Source organism: Musa acuminata, chromosome BXJ1-4, assembly GCF_036884655.1.
Source record: "Musa acuminata AAA Group cultivar baxijiao chromosome BXJ1-4, Cavendish_Baxijiao_AAA, whole genome shotgun sequence".
In the NCBI taxonomy this organism is placed as follows: Eukaryota; Viridiplantae; Streptophyta; class Magnoliopsida; order Zingiberales; family Musaceae; genus Musa; species Musa acuminata.
In genome coordinates, this window is record NC_088330.1 from 5,938,668 (window position 1) to 5,951,328 (window position 12,661).

General features: G+C 37.9%; 1 protein-coding gene across 1 annotated transcript; it reads right to left on the reverse strand.

Moving 5' to 3' along the window:
* Nucleotides 1-9,160: 9,160 nt before the first annotated feature.
* Nucleotides 9,161-10,105, reverse strand: LOC135672355 (transcription repressor OFP12-like). Its single transcript, XM_065180820.1, has one exon. It carries the CDS (start codon nucleotides 10,062-10,064, stop codon nucleotides 9,423-9,425), a length of 642 nt encoding a protein of 213 aa, XP_065036892.1. The 5' UTR covers nucleotides 10,065-10,105; the 3' UTR covers nucleotides 9,161-9,422.
* Between the last annotated feature and the right edge of the window lie 2,556 nt (nucleotides 10,106-12,661).

The following is a 12,661-nucleotide window of genomic DNA, read 5'->3' on the forward strand; positions in this document are numbered from 1 at the left end:
TAAACAGAAACGGGAGAAGTGACCAACGCAAACTCAAGATTGCATCTATTCTGAGCTTATCAGATTGCGACCGCATACAGATCATCCTTGAGTTGGGTGCACGGCATGTGCTCAAACACTAAACAAAAGCCTAAAATAAAATTTTCATGATTATGGATGGTGTCATGTGGAAGTGCCACAAAAGTTTTCATTTATAATCTTTACCTTTCATGAAACCCTAAAAAGGAATATTTTCTCAAATTAGATGTTATGTCTCGTTGGACAGCAAAATCTAGTGAATGTAGTGTTAGGACGCTTTGGCAATTAACATGAACTAGAATAATTTCCAATGATGTTTAGTCCTTGTTGTGGAACCAATGTATGTATCACCACAATTGAGTCAGAGGAACCCCACCTAGCAAGCTAGATCTCATCAGTACTCTAAACCAAAACTGATGATCTCATGAAATCGACATAAAATCTCTATTTCCAATTTGATCAGCATATTTTCCTTTCTTTGGTCAGTCAGCTCATAGGAAAATTAGGTCAACTATCAATTTTGGACTATCACATTGAAGACTTCGAACAATGAATGCGGAGAAGGGTCGATTTTCTTGCACTCAAAAATTTTATGTAAGCAACACTTTTACTTTCCATAAAGCCAATTCATTATGTAAGCAACACTAACTGGAAATCCTCTGAGCACATTAAAGAATTCCCTGCCAATAGCAACTAGTGAAAAGATTGCTAAAGTGAAATGATGGTTGCCTCCCATCCAGAAACAGGGCATTAGAATCCTTACCTTGTTGTCTTAGATTGTAATGCACTGCCAACAAAGACTCATTGTTGCTTTTGGATTAGAGTTGTGAAAAGCATTACCTTTTCATAAAGGGGTCAGAAAAGCAGTGCTTGACCTGCTCTTACATGGCAAAAGGAGCATGTTCTCCTAATCCAACCATTTATTCTCTAGCATCCAGTGTTTATATATATACACATGCTTACCGATACATGAGGGAGAGCAGGAAGAATGAAACATGTAAGCAGAAGGTAAAATTTCTCTTTTTTTCCCCCAGAAATAAGGTAATAAACAAAGGAGTTAGCAGGAGCTCCCCCAGAACAGGTTCAGGTATTGCCTAAGGCAAGCAGGGTGGTCATTGAAAGAAGTAATGGGGTCACAATGACATGATACGGCATGATCACAAACCAAAAGTCTGATACAAGTTAGGAATCTAGGCTGGACCCAATAGCTGCTATTTTATAAGCTGTTGAATCATTCAACCCACGGCCAATTCAGTGCTCAATCATACTCTCAGTGTTCTGCATCTATTGTCTATAGTTTCCATGTTTTGAAGCACGAACAAGATCGAAGAGAGAAGAAGTAGGAATGCAAATGCAATCCCGAGGAGAGTAGCCGAGAGTAGAAATGGCAACGAAAAGGAGAGGATGGAGTGAAGAGGAAGGCTCCATCACACTACCACTAAACACAGGAAGGCCCATGTCCAACTACCACAAGCTGTGGGACAATCGGCAGGTCACCGAAACACAGTAATGCCGTCATTCCTACTGAGCCATCTGTTGGATTCGCAGCCCCAGATTTACGTGGTTCGGTCAATTGACTTTGACCTACATTCATGGACTTTGACCTACATTCATGAATGAAAAAGGAGCAAATTACTACTGCAAAAGATGGACAATTACAAAAAGATGTTCCTACGTCATAAAACACCCGAAAATACTAAACAAGAAAAATCAAACTATAAGTCCAAACTATTTAACTGAGTATGGACTTAAACCAAAGCAAACACTTAGGTTTTTCTTGTGGTGCATTTGACTTCCAAACCCAGACCCTTATTTATAGTTCCAAGATGAGACAACAAGTCTGATTTTCCCGATGTGGGACTATGGGACTTGCCAAACTAACAAATCTCCACCTTGGCATGTTCCAACAAAACTTCCACCTTCTTCATAAAAGCCCCAACGGGCAATCACCAACAATAAACACCAACCAAGTCCAAGCACTGCTTGAACTTTTAACCGGAAGAGGCTTCGTAAACATATTAACTGGATTGTCCTTCGTATGAATTTTCTGAACAAGGACCTTTCCCTTAGCAATGGTATTCCATTTGCATCCAACAATTTTCTTACCCGAAGGTGGCTTCACAAGATCCCAAATTCTATTATGATGGAGAGATTCTATTTCTTCATTCATCGCAATCAACCACTTAGCGGAATTATCACAAGAAACTGCATCTGAGTAGGAAGTAGGCTCACCAACTTCACTTGTCTCTTCTGCAACAGACAAAGCATATGCAACCAAATTTGCATATTTTTATGGTGGTCGAATATCTTTCCGTGGTCTATCCTTGGCTATGGAATATTGCTCTTCCTCTGGATCAACTACATCAGTAGACTCGGGACCATCTACTGGCATTCTTTGAGTAGAAAAGTTCGACTTAAAAGAATCTGAACTACCAATCTCAAGCTCCACCTGCTTCTGCGCACTATCATTTGTACAACTAGTAGAATCCTCTTTGGAAGATAACATAAACAATTCATCAAAAGTAACATCTCTACTGATTATAAATTTTGGGGATTTGGGATCAGAACACCATAATCTGTATCCTTTCACCCCAGAAGCATACCCAAGGAAAATGCACTTTTTAGCCTGAGGCTCTAATTTTCCTTCATTTACATGCATGTATGCTGGACACCCAAAAATTTTTAAATCAGAGTAATCAGCAAGAGTACCTGACCAAACTTCCTCTGGAGTTTTAAAGTTAAGTGTTGCAGAAGGAGCGTGGTTGACAACGTAACAGGTCATATTAATCGCCTCTGCCCAAAAGTCCTTTGTAAACCCTGCATTTGAGATCATACACCTTGTTCTCTCCAAGAGTGTTCTGTTCATACGTTCGGCCACACCATTTTGCTGAGGCGTCATCCTAATAGTGCGATGCCGAACGATTCCTTCATTTTTGCAGAATTCTTCAAAATCACCTTCATAAAATTCCATGTCATTATCTGTTCGAAGCCGCTTAATCTGTTTACCTGTTTGCTTCTCAATCAAAGCCTTCCATTGTTTAAATGTTAGAAAAACATCATTTTTATGCTTCAGAAAATAAACCCAAACTTTCCTGGAATAATCGTCAATGAAAGTCAACATATACCTGGCACCACCCTTAGATTGAACATGAGCTGGACCCCAAAGGTCTAAATGAATATAGTCAAGAGTACCTTTCGTTTTGTGAATTGCCGGAGAAGTGAAGCTGACTCTTTTCTGCTGTCCAAAAATGCAGTGTTCACAAAAATCAAGTGGCCCAGTACTCTGTCCGCAAAGTAGACCCCTTTTGCTCAATATGCTCAAACCTTTTTCGCTCATATGACCCAAACGCATATGCCATAATTTGGTGATGTTAGAATCAGATAATGATGATGACGAAACTACAACCGAACCTGTGACAGTAGTTCCCTACAGAATATACAAGCTACCAGACCTACAAGCTTTCATAACAATAAGAGCACTTCTAGAAACTTTCATAACTCCACCTTCAGCTGTGTATTTACACTCAAGGGCCTCTAGGGTGCCTAAAGAGATGAGATTCTTTTTCAAATAAGGAACATGTCTAACATTAGTGAGCGTCCTCACAATACCATCATGCATTTTAATTCGGATTGTACCTCTACCAACAACATCACATGCGGCATTATTGCCCATCAAAACAATTCCACCATTACAAGATTCGTATGTGGAAAACAAATCCCTATTGGGACACATGTGATAAGAACAACTTGAATCTAAAATCCATTCATTTTTAGACCTCGTCCTGTCATCAATAGCAGAAAAAATATTTCCAATATTCTCATCAGTTGCTATACTAACTTCAACCGATTCAGTAGTTTTTTCAACAAAATTTTCCTTTTGCTTTAATTTATTTTTCAATTTAAAGCAATCAGATTTAATGTGCCCCATTTTATGACAATATCTGCATTCTAAATTTCTATGTCTGGATTTAGATCTACTACTGTTAAATTCTCTTTTATCCATTCTCCCCCTAACAACCAGACCCTCAGCCTGATTCTCTCTACTTTTCTCAGTGATATTCCTATCTATCTGCTCCTTAGATTTCAGTGCAGATTTAATTTCTTGATACGAAACTGTTTCTTTTCCATAAATCAAAGTATCACGGAAATGCTTAAAAGATTGGGGAAGAGAACACAAGAGTAACAAAGCCTTATCCTCATCATCAATTTTTGCATCTATATTCTCCAAATCCATAACCAAAGAATCAAACTTATCAAGATGTGAGAGTATAGATGTACCTTCAGTCATCCGAAGCATATACAGACTCTGCTTCAAGTAGAGACGATTCTCCACTGTCATCTTCATGTACAAGGCTTGCTTGTCCCACATGCTCTTAGCCGTAGTCTCTGTAGCTACCTCCCGTAAAACCTCATCAGAGAGATTTAGAATGATGCTTGATCGGGCCTTCTTATCCATACCCGCAAGCTCTTCTTTTGACATATCATCTGGAATGCTCTCGGCTCCCTATAGTATCAAATCAACTCCGTCTTGAACTAGAATGGCCTCCATCTTGAGTTGCCACAAGCCGAAGTTGACATTTCTGTCGAATTTCTCGACAACAATCTTTGTTATTCTCATCGTTGCCAAAAGATCCCGAAACCAAGCTCTGATACCAGTTTGTTAGAGCTAGCCCCAGGAAATTTATCACAAGGTAATTTAGGCAACCCAACAAAGACAATAAAGCGGAAGAATAAAAGAAGCGACAAGAACACCAGATTTACGTGGTTCGATCAATTGACTTTGACCTACATCCACGGACGAAAGAGGAGCAAATTACTACTGCAAAAGATGGACAATTACAAATGCCTTAGGAAGATGTTCCTAGGCCATAAAACACCCGAAAATACTAAACAAGAAAAACCAAACTATAAGTCCAAACTATTTAACTGAGTATGGACTTAAATCAAAGCAAACACTTAGGTTTTTCTTGTAGTGCATCTGACTTCAAAATTCAGACTCTTATTTATAGTTCCAAGACGAGATAATAAGTCTGATTTTTCCGATGTGAGACTATGGGACTTGCCACTCCACCCAGAGAGATGATGATATTGCTGTTGGGAAGGATCAAGTTCGAGTGAACACCATGCAAATCAAGGACCGAGTCAAGAACCATTTTATCTTCGTAGGATCCACCACGGATGTGATGCTGCAGTCATGCTTATTCGATCTTGTCATCACCACTAGTCAAGGACCGAGTCGATAATCCCTTTTTGCTCCTCTGCATCAGCAATCATTTTATCCGATCTTGTCAGGAGAAAAACACCTTCGACGTGAAAACATTGGAGAGGATGAATATTTAATTACTGTAAGGAAACAAACGCTGAATAACCATGGAAAGTAAAGACAGAGAAAAAGCCATCTCTCAAGCTTAGCAGCAATACGGACTCCACCACCACATGCTTCCTTGTCGAGATAAACCGGTGGGGTTCTTTCCGTCTACTGAGAATTTACACAGCAAAGAAACTAGCAAGATGGTCAGTGACTAAACTATTTAACCCGAGACAGAAAAGGGAGGCAGTAAAAGCTGCATCATGTCAGGCTGGATTCTCCCATTTGTTGGCTATCTGCAGGAAGACGTGAGCAAAAACTAATTTGTTCTTGTCTATTCCATTTATGTTTTGAGTGGACAACAGGACAAGTCCCCAAAGCCAAGTAGTGGTCATGTCAGACAATAAAAACTCGAAACCATTAGAGTTAATAGAAGTCTTTACGTTATGTAAAAGATGATACTCTTTCAAAGATAATAAGATAGATATTTATACTCTTAATTGCTGTAATTTTAGTTTCTAATTCGATCTTTTTTTTTTGTTTCTCCAATAAACACATCCTCCAATGCTCATTGAATCGAGACATGCTTCCAACTGGATAAAGGGAATCAAATTATCTCGTTGCTTCCATCTCTTACGTATGAACAAAAAAGATCACATCGTAAATATAGGACAATATTAATCTCAATCTACGGGCGTGAACAAATCGCTCCACTATGCTTTTCTGACTCGATTGCCATTGGCCGAATGAACTCCACTAGCTTCTCTTGTTCCTAAGTGTGAATCATCCGCCGTCCCATTAGATTTTGTCGGGAGGGTCTGGATTTGGTCTTCCGAAATCGCATGTAGTCGAAGGTTTCGAAACTGTGTTGGGCAGTGGTGATGCCCAATGTTTTTTAACATTTTTAGTAATCGATCCCTGATTAATGATGAGTGAACATTATATATGTTAATATTTTATCTAAATATAAAATATAGATTATAATAATAATTTATTATATTTAAAAAACTAAAAATATTAAGTTATTTTATTTTTTATAGTGATACTTTCTTTATTACATTCTTATAAAGATCTTTATATTTTTAGATTAAATTATTATAAATAACTTGAGTATATACAATTTACATGGAAAAGAACAAAGAATTATATGCTCACATATATGAAATAAAATAATATTATTTTAAAATATTTATTTTATAAATTATCTTAATAGTAAAAAGTTTACTTTACAATTTATATTTATGTTAGTTAAAGGAGCAATTTATAGGAAAAAATATAAAATAATATATTACTATATTATTAATATTAAAAGTTAATTTTGTGATATGTCTTGAGGCTAATAATTAACCTTTATAATTATAAAATCCTATCTGAAGACTTCGTATGATCAACCTTAGTTGATTAAAGTACTAAATCATAAAATATTTCGATCAACCTCGATTGTCAAGTTATAGTTTAATGGTATAAAGTATTTAATGATTAAAAAATATTTAAAAATAATTAATATTAATTAAGAACTTGAGTTCTATATTATTGAACTTTACAACTTAAAGTGTTTGAAAGAATATATTTTTATGATTGAGTTTGTGAGCAACTGATAAAAGTTATAGTAAACCCACATATTTGTTATCGTTAGTTATTTTGGAATATTATTATATAACTCATTGCTGTAATCCCAATTAAACATGTAATATAGGAAAGATTAGCAATCTTATGACTAAATATATTGTGGTTATCCATGCAGGGTTTGGAGTCGTTCATGTCTATTTCCAAATATGTTTCTAATTGAAGTCTAAAAAAATTAAAAAATTTGATTCAAGATCATATAAAAATTATATTGAGAACACATTTAAAATATGTATATAAAGTCCAATGCACATCTCAAATGTGAATTGATTTTTTTATAATTTTTTTAAATTTCATCTAGCCTAAATATTGTATTGGAAGTACTCAAATACTAATGCTATATTAAGATAGTAGTAGCATTTCACTATTTATAGGATACTAATATAATTTTTTTAATTTTGAAGGTACCTTATGATTTTATCAAAAAATTTAAAATTATCAAAATATATTATGGTTATCTGACATGGGGGGTTTGGAGTCGTTGATGTCTACTTCAATATGTTTCAAATTAAGGTATCGAAAAAATAAAGAATTTGATTCAAGGTGATACAAAAACTATATTGGGAGTGCATTTAATAAGACTCTTTCAACTTAAGTGAGTATGAGTTCAAAAGATTCAATCAATTTGATATTTTTTTTTTAATCACATCTAGAATGTTGTATTGGAAATACTTAAATGTGAATGCTATGTTAAGGTAGCATTAGTATTTTACTATTTGTTGGATGCTAATATAAATTTTTAAATTTTAAAAGTACTTTATGATTTTATCTAAAATTTTAAAATTATCAAAATTATTTAATGATAAAACAACATCATTTATATTTTCTATAAGGAGAAATTTTATTTTATTTATTTTTAAAATTATGTTTATATTTATTTATATGAATATGTTTTTATTTATTATATATTTAGGCCATATGAAAACTTTATACGATTACATTATTTATTTATTTATTTATTTTTGAATAAATATTAAAAATATTAAAAAGAATAAATTTATCATAAAATATTCAATTGATTTTTGAGATATAATTTTAGCAAACAAAACTTATATCAATGTATATTTAAAATATAATTTTCATCTATTATCTACCCAGCACTCAAAATATTTCACAATTGGACATTCACTCAAAACATTTGTTTCAACTGTATATTAAAAATATAATTATGTTCCTAGACACAGCATTAGTCAGAGAATATATATTGTTAAGAATATTTTGCTTTGTCAAAAAAAAAATCAGTTGTTAAGAATATATTTAGGGTTCTTTTTTTATGTTATAATACGCGATGGACTAAGCTTATAATAAACATCAACAATAATTATACCGTCAACAAAATTATATATCAAATTTATGTAAAGTAACAACATGTGTCTGTATATTTGATGAATGAATTGTAAAATATTTTTATCACTCATATCAGAAAATTAGATATTATAATTGATGGAGCTAAAGTTGACTCTACGGATCCAGCCACGCTAATTTTGTGGGTTGAAATGACACTACAGTAGGAAGAATCGTGATGGTTATTCACAATTCCAAGAGCTTAAATATGTTCTAATGTATATTATATTATATTGATGCTGGAATAAATACAGTTATATTTTTCTCCCACATATTTACTCTTATGGCCGAAAGATGTGAAATATTAGCCGTCCTTTAATAATACAAAACCTGCAACAAATAATAGTATTAACCATTTAGTTCGATGAGGATATCAAAAAATTATTATTATTATTATTATTTTTAAAGAGGAGTGGCAAAGATAGATTCAAACTTAAGATTTTATAATATATTATTAAGATATATTTTTTAATCTTTATCTCCATGAAATATATTTTTCAAAACTTAATTGATATGTATTATTATTATTATTATTATTTTGCTTATGCCAGAATATGCTGCACAGCATCATCATCGGTTGCAGTGCACTTAGTCCCATTGACTTAAACACAGTCTTTGGCTGCGCCCACCACCACCACCACCACCACTACCACCACCGCAACTCAACTCCACCGCCAATACCTTCTCAGTTGAGTCCACGCGTAACCCACCCAATCTATCATTCTTGTCCACCATTTAATCTGTCAGTCTGACTACAACGAATGCAACCGCACCCGTTAACCCCACCAATCATATCAACTTTTTCTTCCTTGGAAGAAGATTCCACAGAACTCTTTAAGCTCCCAAAAGAAGAGAGGAGCAAAATGGAAGTCCATCTCAAATAATACATCGGATCACGGAGTACAATATCATGTTACAGAATTAGCTGTCAATTTCGTGCTTGATCGACAGTAGTGATCTTAAAATTGTATGTCAAAAATATGCACAAAATTAGTGAATACTACAAAAAACGAAAACATAAGCGAAATAACACATCAGAAACAGGAAACAGAAACAAAAAAAGGTCGCCGTTAGAGGTATGAGCGCAAGACAACGTCCTGCAAACCGCGTGATCCGCTTCGCCGAGTCAGGCGTCGCCGGGGGCGCCTTTGGCGGAGGCGAGGGTGAGGAGCAGGTCGGCGAAGGCGCTGATGATGTACTTGTGAGCGTGCTTCCGGTTGAGGGCGAGGTAGCAGAGGAGGAGATCGTGGAGGTGGGCGCGGTGGGCGCCGGCGTCGAGGCCCAGCGCCGCCACCATCTCCTCCATCGACCGCCGGAAGTCCCAGTACGGGTCGGGCGAGTAGGTGGGCACGGCCACCCCCGCGCCCACCCCTACGGTGACCGCCGCGGAGTCCACGATGGAGTTGGACAGGCCGGGAGAAGCCGGCAGCAGGCGGCGCGACGCGATGGCGGTGGAGAGGTCGCGCTCGGAGGGGCAGGAGCCACCGGCGTCGGCATCGTCAGGGGCGTCGCAAGAGGATGAGAAGGAGGAGCCGGCGGCGGCGGCGGCGGCGGGGGAAGAGAGGGTGAGCGCGAGGGTCTCGGTGTCGGACCCGGGTTCATACAGGGAATTAAAGTTCTTGAAGGCAACGGAGGACGCACAAGAGGAGGAGGATGAGCAGCAGGTGGTGGCGGCGGCGGCGCGGGCGTCCAGGGAAATCGGGAGAGGGGCAGAATGGGAAGGGCGGCGGTTGCCGGAGAAGCAACTGTACAAGCTATCGCCAAACATCTCTTCTTCCTCTGTCCTCCCTGGAATGTAAGCAAATACCGAACCATGTAAAGCGAAGTGAGAGTCGCCGTTATATTTATAGAACCGCGGAGATAAATAACGCACGATCCAATTCGATGGACGGATGGGATTCACTTACAGCAAAAAATGGGCGGCGGATCATGTTCCTTAGGAAAAGTTCTCGATCACGGTCCCACGAGTTACACGAATACAGAGAGAGAGAGAGAGAGAATAATTTCGTGGCACATTTTGCACGGGATGAGATCAAATCTGAGGAGGCCATATATGCAGTGTGTAGTAAGATTGCATCCAGTCATTAATTGTCGGCATCTTCATGTCTGCCATGTTTCATAGAGATGCTTCAGATGCAGCGCATGCTATGAAAGTAAAAATTCGGTCGGATATGATCTCTCTCCAATTTTGTTAGGTATGATTTCCAAACGATTGTTTCATCATGAGTGTCACACCATATTTAGCTAAATTATCTAACTATATAGAAATTTTAGCTAAATTAACCTATACAAAATTATATGTAGTTTCACGTAGCCACCAATATATTCTCATAAAAACAACCATTATAGATGCATTTTTGGATCCACGTATGTTATGAGAAGCTCAAAATGCAAGTCCAGAGTCCCATCAAGTGGATCTTGGTACTGTTAAAGGAATGAGGGATGGGAGTTGGGCAGTCATCTCCGTCTACAATAATGAAGGTATATTTATTTAATTAAAGCTATTTATGATTCTACAACTGTACCAATTTTTTTGTTTTCTTAAATCAATCATAATATTAAATTCCATCATATACAGAGGCAAGAAAACCGTGATTGACACCGGACCTACCTTTTCCTGGTTACTGAGTTGTGCAATTAGAAGGTTTCTCTTCCTCAGAAACATGCTCGATGAGTGGACTCCTACGTTGTCATCATAATGCATCGGTTAAGCCCGACAAATTAATTTTAGTGGATTCATCGTACCACCAAGTGAGCTTCAACGTGATAATTAGCCTTTTAGAGGACAGCACAAACCTCATATGACTTGAGGATGGATGGAATCTGTTGTTAGATAAAGTTATTTTCTTGGTGGGATCTGTGTTTTCCATCTAGTACATGAAAACATGGATTGTTAACAAGTTTCTGACCGTTGGATGATAATTTGACTGTCGAGATACATGACTTGATGGATGATGGATTCGGTCAAACCGTTGACATCTTAATTCCGAAAACAATAGATCCTTGTCTTGTTTGTTAGTCTCAGTGTTCTACGTTTTTCTCGCTGAAGCAAACATTCACAAGCACAAAAATCACCAGTTCTCCATGCACATCCAATTTTTGTGGTTAATATATGACTCTTTTAACAGGAAGACGAAGACATCCATCGATCAGATGACGCGACGAAGAAATATCAACAGATTATGGACTAATTTAACGTCTCATACAGTAGTGTAATGCATGAGGTGGAATTGTACGTCTAAAGGAAGGCTTCAAGTCTGTGGCTCATATGGTTGATGGCAGCTTACTGAAACGTGATCCTTGCCCAGTGGGAACCGCAGTTTCTAGGACCGAAATGTTTTTACTTTTCTGTAGTGTGTTTCCTCATCGATCCTCTCGTCATTTTAAGCTCTATCTATGCTCATTCTCCGCTGGCCCAAAAATCCTCTATCGAATCTGTCCTTCACGTCCTTAACACCTCCTCCCAACAAAGGTTCTGACAATTTTTGTTTCTGAACACCTTAACATCTTCCTACGAGAGGATAAAATGATGACAACAGAAAATATCAGAGCCGGAAAAGCCAACACTGACGCTACCTATGAGCTTGGAGTAAGTAAGTAGTAGCAGCGAGTGAAAACGCAAGGTGCAATATATATACAGATCTAATATGAGCAAGATCCGTGATTCGCGGTTGGATGGATCACTTGATCCACGTTACCATCATTTCGGTTTCTACAGAAGCTCCATTTCCTTAATGCACAGCTTCGTACGACGAGAGATTCGCCTCCTTTGGCTTCTCGTGAGCTCGCCATTCCAGCTCCTCCAAAAGAAGGAACAGTGGGTGGGTGGGTGAGTGAATGAGTGAGAGGTCGTCGGTTATAGAAGCCTCCCCACCGGCCAAACCGCCAACACCGAGCTCAGTCTCTGTCTCCCACCGCGACAGTAATCTCAGAGACAACCTCCGTGAGTTTTGACTGTATGCGTTAGGGAAGAAGCAGCAGTAGCATCTCACAAAAGTTGATGCTCCATTGCTCCTACGTACGTGACTGCAGTTCCGAGCTTGTATGCATCTGTCCACTACTCCCTCACAAAATGAGCAGTCAGATAAGGATCAAAAGGCATCTGTGAAGTATTGACTGGCCTGGTCCCTGCTGCTCGCGTCTTATCGCTGTCTAACTACTGCTGCCGCCATGTCTCAATTGCAAGGGGAGACAGTGTGGCTTTGGAGGATTGCTCGCTTACTTTTCTGAAGGGTCGTTTTAGGCCGTGGTACGTGTGTTAGGCGCGGACGAGCTTGCAGCGTTACATGCATGTTAGTTGCAGGAGGCGCTCGGGGATCTGCTTGTCGAAGACAATGACAAGTGAGTGTGCTTGTTGGTTGACCG